This window comes from Crocodylus siamensis, chromosome 11, assembly GCF_052110815.1.
Source record: "Crocodylus siamensis isolate JL-2025a chromosome 11, ASM5211081v1, whole genome shotgun sequence".
Lineage (NCBI taxonomy): Eukaryota > Metazoa > Chordata > Crocodylia > Crocodylidae > Crocodylus > Crocodylus siamensis.
In genome coordinates, this window is record NC_143405.1 from 25,616,007 (window position 1) to 25,638,664 (window position 22,658).

Here is a 22,658-nt window from a genome sequence, read left to right on the forward strand (position 1 = left end):
CTGTACAGCTCAGTGTCTGTTCAGGTCTTGCTGTTCTCTGTCCCCAGCCAAGGAGATGGGATGATCTTCTGCACCACCCCTGCCAGCAGGATCCTGGGTACAGCCTCTGTGGCCCTATGGATAGACGAGGCACTGTTCCCTGTCCTGCAGCCCTTCATATACCGCCCGGACCCCATCATCCACAGCATCTCCCCAAACTGCAGCTATGAGTGAGTGTACCCAGGTGCAGACCGTACTATGCTGCCCCTCTAACACCAGCCAGGCTTGGCAGGAACCACAGAGCTGCCACTGCCCTGTGTCCAGCAAGCCAGCTCATTTCATCATGTTAAAGCCAGGGTAGGAGAATCTCTTGGTGTCACCCTATAAGACAGTGGTTCCCAGCCTTTTTTTGTTGTGACCTGCTGCTGGGAGCAGAGTGCAGTGGCCTGGGGGTTGGGGCGGGGGAGCTCCCAGCACGCAGCACAGCTTGTCCGTTGTGAGGTTGGGAACCGCTGCTGTAAGACCTGGGATCACTGTAGTCCTTGCTTCCAGTGGCAGTACCCACCTACTGGACTCTAGCCCTCACCACAAGGAATTTGTCCACAGGGGTTTGGGCAGGATCCATAATTCCCCTGTATGCAGGTCCTGCCCTTGCTTCCTTGAGTGTCAGCCCAGCCCTGCCAGGCTGCTTTGGCATGGATGCCCTCTCAACTGGAGCCCAGGCTGAGTGCTTTTTGTGTCTGGGAGATATTTGCCCAGGTCTTGTGACAGTGACTTTTGCCCTTTTGCAGGGGTTCCAACCTCACCATCACTGGCACCCACCTGGATTCTGTGTATTACGCCAAGATCCAGTTTGATAGTAGCAGCATTAAAACACAGGCCAGAGTAAGTACCTGGGGTGGCTCCTCTTGGCCCAAGACATGTGTCATAAATTGGTACCAATGGATCCCAGGGAGAATTAGCTAGTCATTTGCTGGGGTGGGGAATCATGCTGAGCTGGCAGGGAAGAGAATGGCCCCAGGTGGGTAGGGATGGGTGAGAATCCACTGCACCTTCACCTAATGCTGCCAGAGCATCACCCTGCTTAGCTGCCCTTGTTGTCTCAGGTGTGGGCTCCCCCCTCCCAACCCAGCTCAGCTGGAGTCCCTCACTCCTGACCCACAGGCCCTGGTGCCACACTCCAGTAAGCTTTGCCCAGATCCTGCTGAGTTATGGACCCATGTTTACTAGGAACTTGGATGAGAACTCAAACTCATTCCACTAGTCCCCTCAGCTGTACAAGCCTGGCACATTAACATGGTGCATCTGTACCCAGCTCCCTGCAGAGACAGACTCAAGATCACCAGAGCCCAGGGCTGGGTCTAGAGTACATAGACAGCTGAAAGCTGTGCAGGAGTCCTTGGCCTGTTTCTGATGTTCTGGTGCCTCAGAAGGCCAGCAGTTCTTCTGTGGTCAGTATGTTTGATCAGCATCGAGGGGCCCCTTCCTCTGGCTATACTCTGTGTTCTGGGCTTGGGGTTCCCACAAGCCCTCATCCCCATACTCTATTGCCTGCAGCTATGCCAGGGATCACACTCTGCCAAGACCCTGGTGTGCCAGAGCCCAACCTACACCTTTGAGAACAAGGGGGAGAGTGTCCAGGGCAACCTGACCGTGCTGCTGGATGGCACCCTTGGACACAGGGTCTTCCGCCTCCGCTACTACCCTGCACCTAAGATCCTCCCCTTTGAGCATGACGACAGGACAAACCGGCTGAAACCAGGCGATGATGAAATTGAGATACATGTATGGCATGTGGCCAGGAAATTGCAGGGTCCAGAGCATGGGGTGGTGGCTGCTGCAGAACTGAGGGTCTGGACCCTGAAGGGTAGAGGCACTAGTCCAGGGGCGGGCAATTATTTTGGGCGGAGGGCCGCTTACTGAGTTTTGGCAAGCCATTGAGGGCCGCATGACAGGCAGCAAGGGGCAAATAAATATTAATTTTCTACATTTTTTAGGGGCCCTGCGGGCTGGATAGAATGGCCTGGCGGGCCACATCCAGCCCATTGACCACTTTTTGCCCACCCCTGCACTAGTCAGGGTGAAAGCACCAGAGGTGGGGCAGGAAGGGGAGGGGCTGGGCTGCTGAGTTTGGGCTAAGTGGAGGGAGGCCCTGAGGAGAAGCTAGGGTGCTCAGGCTGGGAGCAAGGAGGCCTTGATTAGGAACTGGGGTGCCACTCCTCTGTGCCCCCTAACCCAAATCTGTCTGCGCAGCATATAGGGCTGGACATGCTGGCAGAGTGCATGAGCATCACCATGATGGTGGCGGGAAGGGACTGCAACACTAACGTGCTGAAGAATGAAGTGACCTGCAGGATCCCCAAGGATATGAGTATCCCCATGGATGGGGCTCCTGTGAAGGTAGAGAGTGGGGAAAGGGGAGTGGGATCAAGTCTGGCCACCCTGTCTTAGCTGTCTGCTCTGGCACAGGCACTTTCTTGCTGGCACTGGCTTCAGTCCTTCTGCTCCCTCACGACTCTGAGACCTTGGCATGTTAGGACTGTAGCAGTCCTGCATGGCCTAGCACAGGGATGTCCAACTCATATCCAGTGGCCCATGGGCCTCATGCAGCCCACAAGGGGTTGACTTGCCCAGTTGCTGCTCCTCCAACCCTTCCTGCTGCTGCTGCCAGCATCTCCAGTTTCCCCTCCCTCCTCTAGCTTCTGCTTCCTGCCTCCTGGTCACTGGACTGCCCATGCACTGAGGAAGCCCATGCAGCCTATGTACCAAGGGAGCAGGTACCCACCATGTGCCCATCTGTGTCAGGAGACTCGCATCACATGTGGCTCAAGGGTCTGCAGCCACACAGTGCATGCCCCTCAGCCATTCAGAAGTTGAACAGCCCTGACTTTGCTTTCCCAACCTGCCCTGGCTCTCTGCCACATCCCTAGAGATCCTGATGCTGCTGGCCAGGGCTGGGAGGGCGCTTGAGGGTTCTTTGAGCTCCTGTATGGTTTTTTTGGTTTCTCATTAGCTTTTTTAGCTTAGTGGTTACTATGGGAGGATGGAATAGTTGCCAGATCTCAGCATGGGGCCTCAAGAGGGACCAGGACAGGAGGCATTGACATGTAGCATATGTGTTTTGAGGAGCAGTACATATAACCCTGTTGTGCCAGGAGTGTCCCCCAGGAGCCAGATAATGTGCCTTTGTCCCTCATGCCTTAGAAGATGGCTTGGCAGGTTCCTGAACCATGCCCCTTTCTGCTGGGTCATGGCAGCTTCAGGACGACTGACTGGGGATCTCACCTTCTCTGTGGAAGGTCTGTGCCCCTGGTACCTAGGTTATGTACTTCATTCATAGCAAGACAATGAGTACCTTTGGGCACAAAGCCCCTAGCTGACTGGCAGTCAAAGGATAGTTTCAGCTGTGGGTGCCTAGCTTGTTAATATGTGGATGGACAGCATGGGTAGATATGGATATGTGGGGCGGTTCACCTCATCTTGCAGCAAGACTCATGCACCCCTAAGAGTGACATTCAATCTTCTCTTCCCAGATCTGTGTAAATGGAGCCTGCACAGACCTGGGCTGGGTGGTGAAAACTCCTTCTGTGGATCCTGGGACAGGCATTGTGGTGGGTGTTGTAGTGGCCATCCTGCTCTGCTGTGTCCTGGTGTTCCTGCTCCTGAAATGCAAACAGATGAAGAAAAGGGGTACTTAATTCCATGACTTTTCCGCAAGATAGCTGGTCCTGCAGCACAATCCCCACGGGCAACATGGGACATCTTTCTAGTGCCTGCCCCCTCTCAGTATCTGCCTTTTAAGTGCACAGTTGGGCATCTCCACATAGAACATGCATGGGTGAATGGGAATGCCCCAGCACCCAGGTTGGGAGGAGGGAGTGCCACCTAGCATTACAAGCCCTCTGGCCCCCACAGTGCTGCTGATCTTTGCCAGTCATTCCACCAGGCACTGGTGCTGAGCTGGATAGGAGCTGGTTTGGCACAGCTGGATAGGAGCTGGTTTGTTCCCCCAACCCGCATCTACTTTCCAACTGTATGCTAACCCTCCAGGCAGGGGAAGAATAAGCAGTACCCATGGCACATGGGGAAGGGGGGTTGTGCTCTGGCAGGAGTGGGTTAAGTCCATACTGCTTATGGGGCAGGGGCTGCCTATAAGTGAGAGCAGCTTCTCAGTGCTTCATTCTGGGTCTGCAGGGACAGAGAATCTGCAGATGCTTGTGACTGCCAACAGCAATGCGCCCAGCATCACCATATACCCCTCTGCCAGGGACTACCGGGAATTGCAAGGTAAGGGCAGGGGCACTACAGACAGAGGGCCAGTATTGTCTGTCTGTGAGCCGTCTGCTGGGTACTGTTGCTGATGTCCTGGGGAGGGGTCTCTGCAGTGACTGTGCCTGGCTCCTCATCCAGTGACCCATCACTCCCTCCCCCATGCTCAGGCTGGAGACCTTCTTTGATTTCACACTTCAGAGAGTTGGAGACTTCCTGCCCACTGGTACCTAGTACTGCCACCCAGGGAGTGCCAATAGCCATTTGCTTGGCTGTCAGGCATTGTGGGACAGACCCTGTGGTGGTACCCTAATGGAGAGCGGGGATCCAGTTTCCGTCCCTCTCCCTTGCTATCCAAGATCTGAGAGCAGCCAGGTTCCACAGTGCCAGATAGGTGTGTGAAGGGGGGCAAAGGGAAGGGGATGCGGGGCTTTATTGATGTATCCCTGACTGCCTGTTCCCTGGTAGTGGTGCCCTCAACCACACCCCCCCACAGCAGTGCTGCCAGGGCACGGTTCCATGATGCCTCCCACACAGCTATCAGTGATGGTTTGGTTGTGCCACTCATGAGGGTGCCATCCTGTTGCATTGAGAACCTCCGCCCAGAGCTGCTTGAGGAGGTAAAGGACATTCTTATCCCTGAGGAGCGACTGGTCACCCACCGGGACCGTGTCATTGGCAAAGGTGAGCACCCAATGAGGGCTGGACACTGACATAGCCCCAAGGTGAGGCTTGAAGGACTCTTACTTTTACTTTTACCAGTGTCCCTGGGGCATCTGGTTTACCTGCCTTTTGTGAAGAGGACAATGCTGCCCTTCTTCGCTAGTAGCTCAGCACTTCCTTTCCCTATTTGTCCCAGCCTTGGGCCTTGGGGTAGCTGTCCCTTTCTGGCTGCCCTTTGAATGTGAGTGGCACTGGGCCATGACCTAGTTTGTGAGAGGGGAGAACAAAAGTGACTGGGCCTGGCTATGCTCAGGCTTCCTGCTGGCCTGCAACAGCCCTGGGCCTCTTGTGGGAGGAGTGGACAGTGGCTCATGCTGCTGTTTACCCTTAGCCTTGGTGGAAGAATTACTCCCCTCATTGGCACTGGCCCAGCAGGGGCGGCCTGGCTAGCAGGGGATGTGAGATTGACCCTGGCACTTATAGGGGCATTTATACACAAGCTCTGGGTTGGGGGGGTTAATTAGAGTGGCTCAGAGAGCTGCTGTACTTAAAGCACCTGGAGTGTCATTTGTATCAGTGTCCTTGCACTGAAAAATGGCAATGGGGGTGCTTTAACTAAAGCTTGTTGAACAAGCTTTAGTTAAAGTCCCCCTACCACCATTTTTCAGTGCAGGGATGATGACACATGTGATGCTGGAGTGCAGTAATTACCACGCTCCAGTAAACTTGATTGATCAAGTCTTCTTCAATGCACTGTATGTACAATGCATCAGAGCAGCCGTGCTGCACATGTATAGGCACCCAAGGAGCCCAGACACAGCCACTGTCTTTCTGGAGGGCCTGAGGTGTATCTCTTCTTGCAGCCTCCCTGCCTTAGGGCATTTTTACATGTGTTCTGGGATACATGGCAGGGGTGCCTTAATTAGTGAGGCACACTAATTAAAAGTGCCTAATCATCACGTGTATCAGAATCCCTGCACTGAAAAAATGGTGATGGAGTGCTTTGAATTAAAGCTCATTCAACAAGCTTTAGTTCAAAGTGCCTGCCGCCATTTTTCAGTGCAGGGAAGCTGATGCACGTGACACAAGTCTGCTTGAGTACGGTAATTTCCATGCATCAGGAGCCCTCACTTCTTCTCACCATAAAGTAAAGGTAGGGATACTAGCCCACTGCTTGGAGTCAAGGGAATCCCCACATCTGTCCCCAGTCCCTGACAGTCCTGGCAGTGCTGAGGCTGGTGGCTGTTGCACTTGCAGTATTAGACTGGAACTGCATAGGAGGGTATCAGGCTAACACTGAGAAACCAGAACTAGATTAGATACAAGCTGGCAGCATGGCTGCCATACTGTCTTGCAGCCATGCCCAGCTCCCCCCACTGAGGCTGCAGTACCAAGACACAACTGCTTCTATTTATGCATGTCACAGCCCATCCCTATGGAAAGGAACTGTGCCCTGCTCATTGCAGACCCATACGGTCGTCAGGCCTGAATGATTCTAGGGCCACTGTATTTGCTTACATCCAGGGCATTTTGGGAGTGTATATCATGGCACATACACAGATGCGTCCCATCAGGAGATACACTGCGCTGTGAAGTCCCTGAACCGTGAGTATCCCTGTCCCTGTCCCTGTTCCCTGGCACACCCTCTTACTGCTTTTCATGGCAGCCATGCAGGAAATGCCTCCTCAAGATACCCCTCACCTGCAAGGACCCTTCTGGGCTTTGGGTAGTCTTTCCTATCTCTTGCACTGACGCTGTGGATTATGTTGTGTCATGGCCCCAAGAAGAGCAGGGCTGTGTGTTGCTCCAGGGCTCAATGTCACCTGGAAGTGCTGAGCTGGGCACCGTGGTTGGCTTGGCCATGGCAAGCTGGGGCATTCAGCTCTCATTTTCAGCCACATGGTTTTGAGTGAGCACTGGGCCAAGTTTCAGCACCAGTGACACCAGCCCTTCACATACTGGTACTCCCACTGCTTCCTGGGATATAAGTCCCAATGTTGCATGGTACCATAGCAGAGCTGAGAGCCTGGGCACTTTACCTGTATTGAATGGTGGAGCCATACTCTGGCTCCCTTGAGCAGCCCCCAGCATGCACAGCCCAGGGACACTTTGGTACCTGGGGAAGCAGGTACAGACCTGGCTTCTGATCCCCCCTCTGAGGCAACCTCGTGCCATTCTTTTCTTAGCTGTTCTGTAGTGGGGGCTGTAGCTTGGGCAGGTGGGGACTGGCTAGCCACCCCCAAAGCAGTCATCATCTTCATGGACCTCAGGCCTTGCTCTTTATGCCTTTGCCCTTGAGCCCCTGCTCTCCCTCCTGGTCTCCACAACCCTGGTGCTTGCTGTCCTGCCAGGCCTGCTCCTAGCCATAGTGTGGTGCAACTGGCTCATAAGGTTGTGCCCAGCCCTGTGCTTCACCAGCCTGGCTTACACAGTGTCTTGGCAGGCATCACTGATGTGGAGGAGGTGGAGGAGTTCCTCAAGGAGGGTATTCTGATGAAGAGCTTCCATCACCCACATGTCCTCTCACTCATTGGCATCTGCCTGCCCCAGGAGGGGCTACCCCTGGTCGTGCTACCATACATGAAGCATGGAGACCTGCGGCACTTCATCCGCTCTGAGGAACGGGTAAGGGATGGGCTAGCTGCGTGGCCCCATGCCTGGCTTTTCCTTCTGGCTATGGGACTAGGAGAACTGCTACTGCTGGGGCTCAGTGAGCCTCTAGTTCAAATAAAAGCAACTCTGTTGGAGGTGGAGGCAACAATAACCTCCCAGCCCTGCTGTACCTGCAGGAGTCAGACAGCTGTGCCGTTGCAGGGCTGACTGAGTAATCAGGTCTTATTTTCACCATACACAAAAGCAGGTGAGACCAACTGGATAGGCCAGCTGCAGCCTGCAGCACTCTGCCAGCTGAGCCACAGTGGAGTGAGCTCTGCTGCCCATTGGTAGCAGGGCCTTTGAGCAGTTTTAGTGGACATCACCTTCTCCATGCTGGTACCAGTCACCACATGGAGCTGTGTCAAAGTCATGGCATGGGCCTGCTCTAGGGGCACTCGGCTGCCCAGGAGGACTGCCAGCTCCAGGCTCGGCACCAAGAGGCTGAGTGATGGCTCTGTCTCCACAGAACCCAACGGTGAAGGACCTGATCAGCTTTGGGCTGCAGGTGGCTCAGGGGATGGACTACTTGGCCCAGAAGAAGTTTGTCCACAGGGATCTCGCTGCTAGGAACTGCATGTGAGTATCACTGGGCACAGTATGTGGCTGGAGAACTGCTGAATGGGCTTCCTAGTCACCCTCTCCAGAGGGAGGTGGTCCCATTCCCTTCCCATGGATTCTGCCATGGCAGCCCCTGTCTCAGGAGTCATGGGTTTTTCCCCTGCCCACCTCTCTACCACCCAAAAGTTGCAGCAGCACCAGCAGTTCCAGGAAGTGGAGGCTGAACGCTGGAGACGCAGGCTGAGAGCTTCTAACTCATTTCACAAAGCTGTCTGCTAGGAGCAGCTTTGGGTGCTGCTGCCTCAAGGCTGGGTTCAGCCAGCTAACACTGAAGGGCCCTGCATGCCAAGGCCCTGTGTATGCTGCCCCTGTTGGTGATAGAGGGCCCGCAGGGTCCTTCGCACTCCTCAGCCCTTGATGTGCCTCACAGGCTGGACCAGATGTTTACAGTGAAGGTAGCAGACTTTGGGCTGGCTCGAGATGTCTTTGACAAGGAGTACTACAGCATACGGCAGCACCGCCAGGCCAAGCTGCCAGTGAAGTGGATGGCCCTTGAGAGCCTGCAGTTCCAGAAGTTCACCAGCAAGTCAGATGTGGTGAGTGTGGAATTCACAGCAGGGCTATAGGGCAGCTCTGCTCCTGCAGACTGGCAGAAGGTCTGCAAAGCGTCTACCTGCTCCAGGCTCAGTGCCTTTTGCTGGGCTATTTGCTTCCTCATTGCCCTCCTATCAGATACTATGCTGTCCTTTCTGCCTTGGGCACAGGCCTGGACAAGGGCTGCCTGCGTCCACCCTGCTGTTCCTGCCTGGGAGGGATCAGTGCCTCTTACCCTCCCCTTCATAGGCAGGGAATGTTTCTAACCAGTTTGTACAGGGTTAATATTAGTGACAAGTGGTGAGTAGCATGCTTGATGTCTGCGCAATGTAAGGTATTGCTGATACTTGGGGATTTCACACAGCCCATGGACCAATTAGAAGAGCTCTCCAGAGTTACCAAGGAGTCTTCTGTAAATGATGCAGGGCTGGCTCTGTCCTGAGCAGTGGGAACCTCACTGAGGGGATGGTTCTGTTGGCTGGTGGCAGGAGTGAACCTCAGTCCAAATGGGACAGATCTGTACTGCACTCTCAGCCCCCTCTAGGCCAGGGCAGATGAAACCACTGTCAACTCTGTCTGGAGTAGGCTGAGCAACACAACCCCGGCAGGGCTCCCCTAAGCCCTTGTTCCACTAGTTCCTGCATTTTTAGTGAGAGTCTCTTCCCCTGTGGGGTAGGGGGTGTTTTCTGGGATGTACTGGGCTAGAAGGAGCTAGGGAAGGGTGAAGTGTCCCCAGCTGGGGCCTGGCCCCAGAAGCAGTGTTCTCAGGTGCCTGGTCCAGCAGTAGAACAAACCCTTTTTTCTCTTACTCAGTGGTCCTTTGGGGTCCTCATGTGGGAGCTGATGACACGAGGAGCCTCACCATACAGTGAAGTGGATCCCTATGATATAACCCACTATTTGCTGCAAGGAAGGCGCCTGCCACAGCCAGAGTACTGCCCTGACTTGCTGTGAGTAGAGGGCATCCCCACACTCACCACTCAGCCATGGCATGGGCTTACTGCCTGAGGGTTGCCCAGGCCTGGTGTCCCCTTTGGGGTGAGGATTCTCTGCTGAAACTCTCATATACTCCAGTAATTGGGACATGGTGGCCCAGGAGCTCCTCTGTGACATTCTCTCCCATTACAACTGCCCCCCTCCTACTTCCCCAGGGAATTCTCACCTCTCCCAGCTGCCAGGATCCTGCCTGCCAGTCCTCCAGAGCCCTCTGGGGACTGGCACCCTAGCCTGGCTTCTGCCTTCCAGCAGCCCCTGGAATAGGGCCCTCTGCTGAGCTCCTCCAGCTGTTCAAATCCTCCCTTGGGAACTCTGGCTGTGGGGATGGAGGTAGGAGGGACTTGGTGCATAGGTACTGGGGCAGTATGCCTGATTTGCTGATGTGGGTTTGTTCCTAGTGTTCAGCTGAGCAGCCTGCCTGGTGTGGCACTGCCCAGCTGTGTAGTGGGGCTGGTCTGTGACCTTCCTGTGCTAAGGGTCCTGTTTGCTTGGTACAGGTATGAGGTGATGCTGAGCTGCTGGTCCCCAAAGCCCAGTGAACGTCCAAGCTTCTCTGCCCTGATTGTGGAGCTGGAGCAGATCTTGGTCTCCCTGAAGGGGGAGCACTACATCAATTTGACTGTCACCTACATCAACCTGGAGCACAACCAGCCCTTCCCACCTGCACAGGGCTCTGAGGATGAGCTGGTCTCCAGCAGTGATGGGGAAGAGGCTGAGTGCTAGCAGTAGGCTCTCACCCTGCTTCACAACTCAGTGCTGGAGCCGGACCCTACTGAGTACTGGTCCCTGAATGCAGATGGAGCAGTTCTTCCATCCCAAAGCACACTTCTGCTGCAGTCCCAGGGGCTTGGCCAGATGGTGCTGATTTCAACATTACTTTTCAATGGAGAACATTAGAGTCTGTGATAATAGGATGAAATGATATTTCCCTCTATGGCACAAGCGTAGTATTTTTCAAACATTCTCATGCACTGTTACAGTCTAAGGGGATGGGCTAGTCCTGCATAGAAAGGTTCCAGAATTTTTTTTTCCTTGGAGAGTTGTGATTCAGGCTCCAGCCAGAGGGATTTTCTTCCTGAAAAGCCAGTTTTCTTCAGAACAAAATTCAGTTCTGAGCTAGCCCTAACTCTAAGATTGTTCCTGTGGGACTGACTTGTGACGACAGCTCCAGAGATGGTTCAGAACTCTTCCCTCAGTGGGGCCATGGGCCAGCTCAGGAACATCAGCAGCAGTGAATCCTTCCTTTCTGCACCCTCATTGCCTGCCCTACAGACCCAGAACAGCTCAAGAGTAAAAAAAGATTGAGGTGGCCTCCTGCTAGGGGAGTGAATGGGCTAGGTCTCCTGAGCAGGAGGAGGCTGGAAGTACCAGTACAGCCCTTGAGGTGACAGGGAGCCTTTTTGGCTTTGCAGAGGGCTTCATGAATGTCTTGTACTTAATTGAATATGTACTTGGATATGGAATAAATGCAGGCCAGGCTGATAGTTACCTCTGACATGACTGCACAACCTGGGTGTGTGAGTGTACCCTGTCTCTCTCTCTCTCTCTCCTGTGAGTAAGTTAGTGCATGCATACACATTTTCTGGGACAAGCTGGTCACTGCTGAGGTGAGAAAGCCCTAACAGATGCTGGTAGTAGGGCTGCAGGGGATGACTCCCATCCGCATAGGTGTGGGGCTGTCACTGGGCACAGTAAAGTCTATGTCCAGATGGTAGGTTAGGATCTGGCCTGTCTAAAGGAGGTCTGAGAGGCCCCAGGCCCAGCCATGTTTTCCCCCTTACACACCAACCCTTTGGACAGGGGGAGCTGTGAAAATTTAAAGCTGGCCAAGCACATAGAGAAGGTAGCCAGGTGAGCTTCTTCATACAGCCCCACTGGATGGTTCTGTGGAGCCACCTTCTTGGGGGCAGGGGGCAGCTCAGACCTCATGGCTTGGTCACCGTAGTTCTCTGTGCTCAGACCGTCCCTGTACCTCTCCTCAGCCAGTGTGACCATGATGCTTGTCCTTGGGGTCCTATGATGCAACCTGGCAGCCTTGTGAGGAGAGGCTGGAAGGGCAGGGGAGTTGCACTGTAGCACACCAGCCTCTTTCCATTTGAAGGCACAGGGCACATAGCTTCCCTCCAGCACAGTGGAGGTTCATGTGTCCCTTTTTCTTCTTTCCACACCTCTCCCACAAGCAAGGACCGTAGCCAGACCTTTCCCTCCTCCTCTTCCATGCTGTTCTGCCCCCTCTGGCCCTGTGGTTCGGCTCAAACAATTCTTGCATCTTCTACCCAGAGGAGGGAGTGTCAGACTGCCTATGTGCTATGCAGACTCCTTAGTTGAATGGGGCAGTGCAGGACAAGGGGCTTCTCAGGAGTGAAGAACCCTACCCATGCCTCCTAGTGCTGTGTACAGGGGCCACAGGAGGGGCCTCAATCTCTTCAAACCTCTTATCTCTCCAAAACTAAGCAGCCATCCAAAAAGCTGTGTTTCCTGTCACCCTTCCTCCCCACTTCAGGATCTTTTTAGCCAGACCCTGCAGCTAGGAGGCCAGGGAAGGAATAAAATCCCTCAATCCCAGGTCATGTCACCTCCTGGATAAATGTTTGGATTTCCCCTGATTCATCCAACAGCCAGAGGTTGAAAGCTGCTCTCCTCTAGCACTTTGCTGGGAAGAACTAGGAGCCCAGCTCTGGCTCCTTACTTCAGGCTGTCTGTGTTTGCCTGGCTCATGCCCTTTCTAGGAAGTGAGCTTAGCAGGCTGCCACCTCAGCAGGAAGTCTCTGCTTTTGAACCACACATCCTAGGAGCAGTGTGAGTGTGCAGCAGTGGCATAAACGACTTGCCACTCCTGCAGGTCCCCTGAGCATCTCAACGTGGCATCCTAGTTGAGCACAAGCCAGCATGTTGCTTTCTGGCGTTGCTAAGATTTCTTGGACAGCAGTGGGGGCTCTCCTGCTCTCTAGGAACTGGAAGCAGGTTTCTAGCTCTGGCTGCAGGGCTTGTTGGGCATCCTGCCCTCACTCTGACTTGGCTTCACTCTGCTCCCTCAGACCTGGGGGGACACTGGGGGAGGGGGTCGTTCTTCTCCAGACTGCTAACTGGGTCTTCAGCTCTCTGCTGCTCCTGTCAGTCTAGCCCCAGAGGGTCCCCAGTGAGTGTGATACCAGTTGCCTCTGGATCCCAGCTTGACAGTCTCTTAAGAATCGCACTGTCCTTGCAGCCTGGCACAAGAAGTAACCCCAGATCATCACCGGCAAGGCCAGGGGAACCGGAGTGTCTTGCTTAGCTGGCCAGCCCCACCAGAGGGCAGTGTCAGCAAAGGATTGGAGGTCCGCTTGCAGTTCAGAGCAAGGGAGCTGTGTTCTGTGCATGGGGTTGACCCCTGATCTGACTTGCTCCTTGCCTGCAGTCATCACTGCAGAGTAGGGCACTGTTTCAATGAGTCCAGGTGTAAATACAACCAGCACCATGCTCTAGCGCTCAGCCCGAGAGCTGACCTCCCCATTCAGTTCTCATTGGCTGCCTGGGTGCTGCTCCCCCCCTGCTCCCTGTAGTGCCATTGTGCATGGAGGCAGAGAAAGCCCTGCCCCACTGCTTTCATGTGCTCCACCTGTGTGTCACAGGGAAAAATTCTGCCCTATGCCCTTCCAGGACCCTTGTCCTGCTGCCCTGCTTCATGGCTGCCTTGGGTGCATGAGTATCACCAGGATTTGCCGCCTAAGGTGCTTTTGGAAGTAAAATCCATGGCAGTCTTCTGTGCTCTCTAGACCTCCAGAACCAGGAGCTGTCTACACCACTTCCAGGTCTGGTTTGTGTAGCTTCCTCAGAGAGGTATGTCTCATAGGCTTGTTAGCAGTTGTGATGGCTGAGCTAATTAGTCTGGGTGCTGCCTTAAAATCACAGAATCATAGAAAATTTTCATTGGAAGGGACATCAGGAGCTCATTTAGTCCAACCCCCTGCAGGACCAGCCCCAACTATATTGTCCTAGCCAAGGCTTTGTCTAGCCTTGTCTTAAAAACCTTCAGGAAAGGAGAATTCACAGTCTGTCTGGTAATCTGTTCCGGTGTTTTACTACCCTTCTAGTGAGGAAGTTTTTCCTAATATCTAGCCTAAGCTTTCCTTGCTGCAGCTTGAATTTCCCTTGTTGAAAAGTGGCTCTACTGCATCCAGGTTTGACAGTAGCCCACTGAAGCACAAGCTGGTTAGTCATCTTACTGTAGCACCAGGCACCATCCAGCTGCCAGCCAAGAGTCAAAGCTAATTCACCCAGGCACTGTGCCCAGGTTAATTAGTCCTGCATCAGAGGAGGGGCAGCAGTGTGGTATCTGACACCTGGAGCATTTGGCTGGAGGGTGTGGGGCCAATTCAGGACACATTTTCCAAATCTGAGACCAGTCCTGCTTTGGGGACTCCTTAGGACATTAAGACACAGACCTGACATTCCCTATGATGGAAACTTGAAGACAACGGGTCTCTTTGCTCTGCCAGAAGGGCTGATGCTGGCACCTGAATTGCCATTAACTCAGGCACCAGCAAAGAGGTGGTATCCTAGTAAGTGACAAGCTATTTCATAACTAGCCATGGGAGACACCTGCACCTTTTGCAGTGCTCCCTTTCCCCTGCCAAAGAAGCAGCAATGCTTTAGCACAGTGTAACCCACCCTAGTGTACCTGCTTAGGGTGGCTGGGGCCCTGCAGATGCTGCTGAGGCAGCCCTTAGGCCCTGACTGCCAGAGGCAACTGAGCACCTCTTCCTCCTTGTGCCCAGGGCTCCCAGCCAGGGAATGAACTCATTAGGTAGCAGCCACTGCCCAATGGGGCCTTTGCATTTCCACACTGGAGCTGCTGGTACCCCAGGTGGCCAAGAAGGCTTCCTAGAGCCCCCTGTCTGCCCCTGCCATGTGTGGTTTAAGCATGAAATTTTGGGTATTTGCTTATCGAGTCTCCATGGTGGGGGTGTTACATCTTCACTGTCCAATCTCACTTACTTCACTTTCCATCCCTGTGCAGGGAAAGGCAGGGCTGGCTCATCCACACACCCCTGTTCATGAGGCACTTGTACTGAAGCTCCCTTCCACACTTGCCCATCACTCACTCCCACGCTCAGTGCTAAGGCACAAGTAAGTACAGGGTTGCCTGCAATGTGGTTGTGACTGTGGACTCCAGGCAGGGGCTCGGAGTTGCTGTGTGGTGCCAGCACAGGATGGAGCCCAAAGGAAGCACAGGGTCCATGTGTCCAGTAGCCTCCAGGCCCAGTGCCTCTTCCTTGGGGGCCCTGCAGGGCCATGTGAACGAGTAATGCTCTGGAATGTGGGCTGGTCTTGGAGGCAGGGTTTCGAGTGTTAGCAAAGCTCCTTGCTAGCTGTGAGACTGGAAAACAATCCTGGCAGAGGACCAGAAGGTGGAGGGATTGGGACAGATTGGGCAGCCAGGCAGAGACCAGCTGTGAAGCAGTTCAGACCACGGGCTGCAGCTCTTGGACAGATTTGTGTCCTGTAGTGGCCAGAAGGGGGAGTCCTCAGCTCACACAGCTCACAGTGTTTCTTGCAGCAGTGTGGTATTCTGTTCAAGCGTGTCTCCCAGCATGACTTGTTGAGCAGAAGCTGGATCAGACTTTGGAACTGCGTGTTGTTTCTCAGGACAGCCTACAGCCACGCTAAAGCTCTTGGGGATAGCAGATTCTGCTGGGACTTGGTATTTTCCCCCACCACTGCCTTTTGGAGTTGGGGTTAATACCCCTGCGAGACCTCCAGGTCATATGGTCCTCAGCTAGGCTTCAGCTGGGGTGGGGGCACAGGCTGCAGGTGCCCTGGGGCCTGAGCCCAATTGTTGCCCATCATGCCTCACAGGGACCTTGGTACCAAACCATGTTTCCTCTTCAGATTTCTTGAATTTACCCACTGATGTCTTCTAAAATACATAGAAATGCAGAATTCAGATTGAAACATTTAGACAAGAAACCTGAATTTTAGATAATAATAAAAAACCCAGTTAAAACACAAAATGGCATTTCCTTCCCTTTTTCCTTAACTAGGAGAAGTTGGGGTATGTGTGCTTTTATTTCTCCAACAGTCCTGTCTGGTTGCACCACCAGCACTTCCTGGCACTCGCATGCAGCATATGGACCTTCAGGGGACGGATGTGGAGTCAAAGAGGACTTGGGAGACAGAGAACCAGCAGGGCTGTTGGAGAGCCTGAATTAACCCAAAGTGCTTAGCAAATATGCTTGGAGAAGGAAGGACCCTGGAAATTCTGACATGTTCACATAGGAGCAAATAACTTGCAGGGGTCCCCCAGACACCTAAAATATGGAAAAACCTTAAAACAACAGAGGTGGAAACTTTGGAACCTGACTCCCAGAGTTAAGGGGCAGAGGCTTCAGCGAGGTGGGGATGGCTCTCCAATGCATGACATGTGGGTCAGTTGTTTTCCAGGTTCCTCCAGACATGCCGCATGAGACTAGGGATGGAGAAGAAGTGCTACTGCCCCAGTCCCTTTTCCCTTACTCCTTATCCCAGAAGCAAAAGTGGGAGCCCAGTATACCTTTTTTAGAACCAGCTCTGTGTCCTCTGTCCTGTTAGCTCCTCACTTCAGAGCCAAGCCCTGCAGCGTTTGGAGAGTAAGGAGTGCCCAGGTGTAAGGAGTGCCCAGGCCAGCAACCAGAGCAGCAGAAGCAGGAGGGACAACTGGGGGGCAATACTTTCCTACCCTGCACTTGCACTCCCACCTCCCCTGTGACTGGCCTCTGGCAAAGCTCTCTGCAGTCTCTTCTGCTGTTTCCCCTCAGCATGGTGATTCAGTAGCAGCCATATGCACATGTCACTAGAGGCTGGGAAGACAAGGCCATGCACCAGTCAGGGACATAGCCTATGTTGCCCCAAGCACTGGAGCGGGGGGACCAGTTCAGCCCGGGACTGTGCATCAGGGCTAAGGCTTGGGGCTTCTCTAGTGGTGATATCAAACATCACAGGCTGGGACCTGGTGAGTCATAAACACATTTGATATATCTATAAAAGAGAGAGAGAGCATCACAGAGCCTGTCTTCATTCAAGAGCTTCTGCTCCAAATCCCATTGCTGTCTCTCTTGTCCTACAAGGGATTCTGGGTGTCCTACATGAGCTCCCTGCTTCTCTCCTGTGTTCCAACCTGGGGACAGACAAGCCAAGGAGCACGCGGCTGCTTTACCTCACCACCGCCCTCCCAGGCTCTCTTGAAACAAACAGTGCAAAATCCCATTAGCAGACAACTGATAACGCCTGTGAGCTTGACTTACCACAGAACCAAGTCTTGGGTATGATCACACTCTGCTGAAGCCACCCTGTAGTCCAAACTCATCCACACTGAGCTCGGGATATGCAGCCCATCCGCCCAGTGTAGCTCCCAGCCTGTCAGCCTTTCTCCTGGGCTAGCACTCCAGTAGGTTCAATACTCAATTCCTTCCCCTGGAGCCCTGTTGCTGGGATATAGAGCCTGGGCAGCTCTGAATAAGGGGAGAGGGCTCAGTCCTGCCACCCTTGGTACTGGTGGGAGTGCCAGCAGCAGGGGGTTGCTCTGGCAAAAGTAGCTGGGAGTCACCTTGTTACGGAGCTTAGAGAGACCAGCATGCAAGAGAGGGAACAGGATTTCAGCTTCCTGCTTCAGGGAACAAGCCAGCCCTACCCACGTGCCCAGGAAGGAACAGGTTGGCCCATGGCTGCCTCCAGCCCTGGGTTCTACCTCTCTCTTGCAGCTGGTGCTGGGCCCCACACAGAAGGAGCAAGCACTGTGTGGAAATGAGGCCCAGTCCTCTCTCAAGTGATCTCTGTTTGCTTGAAAGCTGGTAAAATGCAGTCTTCATGCAGAGCCAATTTTTCCACAGCCTTGACTCCACTGCTTGGCTAAGCCCCAGTCTTCCCTGTGAGGAACCATCCAGACATCCCTTATTGCTGGGCATACACAACCCTCATGGCCAGGTGTGCTCATATCCCTATGGCCTAAAGTGCACATCCCCCTAGCCAGGTGCACACATTGTCTGCAGCCAGGAGACACACCTGGAGGAACATCAAAGGAGGACTAAGGCTGATCAGTCAGCTCCTGCTCTGGGAGCTGGCCATCCACAGAGGCTCTACAATGTGGGTGGGCAAAATACGGCCCGCGGTGCAGATCCAGGCTGCCAACTAATTGAATCCTGCCCACAGGTGGGTGCCTGTCAATTGACTGTATCCATTCTGAAATTGACTCGATGTATTTAATTTTGCTGTGGAATGGACTCCTCAGCTTCTCAGAGGTTGCACCATGGGAAGGTATACGACTTTCATCCGGTATACACAGAACAGGAAAACATATTCATCTTGGCAGGAATCACTGCTCATAACATCAAGAGATCTGGAATACTGCTTAACCTGGCAAACAAAGCCCAAAAGGAAGACATCCACTACATGATGTGATTGAAAAATATGGCCAAGGGGGACAACTTGGTGAGTGATCTAACGAATGAGGGTAACCTAGGCAGTAATGACCACAACATTATCACTTTCACTGTCTGTCGTAGGGCTGGGAAATCTGTCAGTAAGGTACAAATTCTTGACTTTAAGAAAGCTGATTTTAATAAGCTAAGGACTTTAGTGAGTAATGCCTTATGGGATCATGGACCACAGGGGAAGAGTGTGGATGAAGAGTGGTCGTTCCTCAAGGATACAATACTCAGTGCACAAAAGTTGTCCATAACTGTAGGCAAAAAAGGTGACACAAGAGCTGGAAGGCCATCTTGGCTCAATAGGAAAGTCACAGATCTTCTGAAAAAGAAAAGGGGGGCTTACCAACGATGGAAGCTAGGAATAGGCCCCAAGGAGAACTATGTAAGATTGGCCCACACCTGTAGAGGGCAGATTAGAAAAGCAAAGGCGGTGACCAAATTCAGGTTAGCAACTGAAATCAAGGACAATAAGAAGTCTTTCTATAGGTATGCAGCTAACAGGAGGAAAACAAGTGGAAGTGTGGGACCACTGCTCAATGCATCTGAACATCTGATCACCAACACCAAGAAGAAAACTGAACTCCCAAACAAGTACTTCACATTTGTATTCCACGAGGCTAGGAGTGATAGCCTGCCAAATACAAATATGACACAGAATAGTCACAGTAGGGATGATCACCTACCAATAGTCAATGTAGAGCTGGTGAAAGAATAGCTAGAGGGGCTGAATATCTGTAAGTCAGCAGGACTGGATGAACTCCATCCAAGAGTGCTGAATGAACTAGCCAAAGTCATCTCAGGACTGCTGACGAACCTCTTTGAGAATTCATGGTGCTCAGGAGAGGTCCCAGAAGACTAGAAGAGGGCCAGTGTTGGGCCATCTTCAAGAAGGGGAGGAGAGAGGACCAGGGAAGTACAGGCTGATCAGCCTGACCTAAATCCCAGGAAAAAGCCTCGAAAAATTTCTCAAAGAGTCCATATATGATAAGCTAGTAGAAGGCAAAATTCTGAATGACAGCCAGTATGGTTTTGTTGTGGGTAGGTCATGTCTGACTAACTTCATCTCCTTCTGCAACCAGGTTACTCACCATCTGGATAAGGGAGATTATGTTGACATCCTTTACTTGGACTTTAGGAAGGCCTTTGACTTGGTGTCCCATGAGGCTCTCAAGGTAAAACTAGGGGACTATGGGCTCAACAATTGTACAGTCAGATGGGTAGAAAATTAGCTGTGGGGTCAAACCCAGAGAGTACTAATAGATGGATCTGTGTCAACCTGGCAGAAGGTAGCTAGTGGGGTCCCCCGGGGTTTAGTACTTGGACTTCATCAGTGATCTGGATGTGGGGCTGAAACACACACTGGCAAAGTTTGCCTATGACACTAAGCTGTGGGGAAGTGCAGCCATGCCTCAGAGTAGGCTGACGACCCAGGAGGACCTAGACAGATTAGTTAGATGGGTGGACCAGAATCAGATGCTGTTCAACATTGAGAAGTGTAAAGTTATCCACCTGGAGAGGGAAAATGTGTAACAAACTTACAGGCTCGGTGGTGCTCTGCTAGCTAACACCATGTCCAAAAGGGACCTGGGGGTCATAGTTGACCATAAAATGAATATGAGCCACCAGTGTGATGATACAATTAGCAGAGCAAAAAACACACTGGCATGCATTAATCAATGCATCTTAAACAAAACTAAGGAAGTTATTCTCTTGCTCTATGTGGCATTGGTGAGGCCACAGCTGGAGTAGTGTGTCCAGTTCTGGTCACCATGCTTCAAGAAGGATGTGGAGAAGCTTGAGAGAGTCCAGAGAAGAGCCACTTGTACAATTAAAAGCCTGAAGAGTAAGCCATATGAAGCAAGGTTGACAGATATGGGACTGTTCAGCCTAGAAAAGAGAAGACTTCAGGGGGATTTGGTGGCAGCTTACAAATATATCATGGGAGAGCATCAAGGGCTAGATGAACAACTGTTCACCAAAGTGCCCCAGGGGAAAACCAAGGGCAACAGTCATAAACTCCTAGAAGAAGGTTCCAGACTGGATATAAGGAAAACATTCTTCACGGTTTGTGTGACCAGACCCTGGAATACACTCCCAGTGGGGGCGATGCAGGCACCTACCCTGGAGATCTTCAAAAGGAGACTGGACACACACCTTGCTGGGGTTATTTGACCCCAGCAGTCTTTTCTGTCCAGAGCAGGGGAGACAGATCCGATGATCTCATGAGGTCTCTTCCAGCCCTAAACTTCTGTGAATCTGTGTCACCCTCTATATACAGTACTCAAAAGAGCATAAATCAGGACAAACATTTTTTTAAAATAAAATTAAAATATATTATTGTAGATTTTTGATTTTTAGTATATGATTTTTTTTATCTATAATTTGCTAAAATACTATTTTCTGAAAGATTTTATGTGTGTGGCCCTCCACCCAAAATAATTTCCCACCCCTTCTCTACCCTCGTCTTGCTGCCTTGGTAATGTGGGGTGGAAGAGTTGACACTGAGGTGAGAAGTAGCCAGGATGTGATCCTGGCAGCCAATGTCTGAGCCAAATAGAAGCAGGCATCCAATGGACCAGAAGCCTTGGTTCAATTCAGTCTTGCTCCCTCTGCTTTGCCAGAGAACTGGAGATTCAGTCCATATCTGTTGATGGCAGCCCACCTTAGAGAGAGCACTGCAGGGCAGATGTGCAATAGTGCAGCTCAGTCATTTCTGGCCATGGCAGGGTCTCCTACCTCTGCATGGCCCAGCCTTGCAGCAGAGGTACAGAGTGCCACGTGGACACACCTAGTGTCAATTGCAGGGAACTTGAGTCAACAGGGTGAGGTTGCTGGAGGCAATGGCAGGATAGAGGGGCATTCGGGTGAGTTTGGAGGGGACCATGCCTGGGAAATGCAGAATCTAGGATACCTGGATGTTCATTAGTATAAAGAGGTCAGTACTATATGACAGGTAGGTACAGAGATGCCTCAAAACATGCAGCATTACCATCCAGCCCTACCCAGCCCTTTGTCACTGCCCTATGGATCTCCATGATAGACTGAGCTGGGCTGGGGCAGGCATTCTGGGAGCCCTATGGCCTGTGCCTTAACTAACTTGTGGTGGCCCACAGGCCATGTTCAGGCCACAAGGGTTTGTGCAGCATGGTACAGCCCAGCCTATAAGGTGCAAGGAGCCCATGGCACAGTATAGCTTGATGGAGGTGGTGATGGGGGCCCTTGAAGCATGTGACCCCTTGGCCATCCACCTACCCTGCCTCCATGGACAGCCCTGCTCCAGTGAATGGCTGTACTGTACGTCGATGGCACCACCTAGTGGTCATCCATACACAGCCACTAAACACCTTACAGGGACCTACGGGTGCTCTCCAGCAGCTCAGACATCAGGAAGCTGATGGAATAGGCCATAAGCGCAACTCCTCGTGAATGTGTGATGTTTCCACAGGTCTGCCTGGTGCATGCAGGGCACAAGTTCATCCCAGAGCAACAGTATTAGAGACAAGGAGGTGTATGTAGCTCATCACTCCTGAATTAGCATCTTCCTTTGCATCCATTTGCTAGTGGTTCCAAGAGCTTAACTGATTCCACACATGGTGGGGGAGGATTCCCAAAGAAGCATCAAATATGCCTGGAAAGTGATGTAAGGCTGAGGCAGTGTGCAAAATTACAGAGCGAGAGAGAGGGTGGGAAGTGTGCATCAGGGACGCAGCTAATTAGAGGCATGGACAGCTATTGGTGACATGAATAATCAGTGACAGGCCTAATCAGCTGCTTGGACAATCATCAGGTCTGGGAATAGTTTGGCTTTTGAAGCCAGCGTTTGTCCAGAGGCTTTTAGATTGCTTAAAGCTGTGCAGCTTGTTCATGCTAAGGAAACCCGGTGACACTGCTACTAGCCAGCTGGAATTATTCTAGTATCTTGTGAGTGAAAGGAGTCACTGGTAATTTGCCCAGAGGACAAGTGAGCAGAGAGAGCTGAGGCGAAGGCCCAGGGTCTGCTTTATTATGCTAAGGGGATTTGTTCTGTGAAGTTGCTGTTGCTAAAGAGGAAATAAGGACAAGCAACAATGTAGTGCTGGAACTTCTCAACTCTGAGCGAAGGCGAAAGAAAGGCTGTGAGGCAGTGTGTGAAAGGGAAGTGGAGCTGCAATTATGTGCTGTTCCCCGCCAGCGCTAAGCAGGGGCGTGAGGGGAGAAGTATTCAGCAGACAGCTGCATGCAAGGGCTTGCTTCAGTGAGGGGTGCCAAGGTCACTGCCAACCAGATGAAGAAGGGTCAGAACTACAGCTGCACTGGCAGGGCTTGCTAGGGCTGGTCTCTGAGAACAGCTGGCACCTAGCTTCTGCTATTGCTATGTGTCTTGCCAGGACAGAGGGTGTCCAAACTGGAGCCATGATCTTGGGCACTCAGCCCTCTCCATTTTGAACACTTGATCTGGGGAGCCCCTAGGCCAATGGCAACCACCTCTGTGGAAGATCACAGGAAACCATATCAGAGCAC

The 22,658-nt window shown here is 52.5% G+C and overlaps 1 protein-coding gene across 3 annotated transcripts in view; it reads left to right on the plus strand.

Moving 5' to 3' along the window:
- Positions 1–15,699, plus strand: part of MST1R (macrophage stimulating 1 receptor) — a 54,251-nt gene extending 38,552 nt beyond the window's left edge. For all 3 annotated transcript variants that reach the window (XM_090021987.1, XM_090021989.1, XM_090021988.1), the window contains exons 9-21: positions 48–209; positions 771–864; positions 1,537–1,764; positions 2,233–2,379; positions 3,513–3,669; positions 4,174–4,266; positions 4,717–4,932; positions 6,436–6,516; positions 7,355–7,536; positions 8,033–8,142; positions 8,555–8,720; positions 9,532–9,668; positions 10,212–15,699. In XM_090021987.1, coding sequence (XP_089878113.1) covers positions 48–209; positions 771–864; positions 1,537–1,764; positions 2,233–2,379; positions 3,513–3,669; positions 4,174–4,266; positions 4,717–4,932; positions 6,436–6,516; positions 7,355–7,536; positions 8,033–8,142; positions 8,555–8,720; positions 9,532–9,668; positions 10,212–10,437 — 1,999 coding nt within the window. In that variant the 3' untranslated portion in view covers positions 10,438–15,699. The remainder of the gene's footprint in view (positions 1–47; positions 210–770; positions 865–1,536; positions 1,765–2,232; positions 2,380–3,512; positions 3,670–4,173; positions 4,267–4,716; positions 4,933–6,435; positions 6,517–7,354; positions 7,537–8,032; positions 8,143–8,554; positions 8,721–9,531; positions 9,669–10,211) is intronic.
- Positions 15,700–22,658: the final 6,959 nt, after the last annotated feature.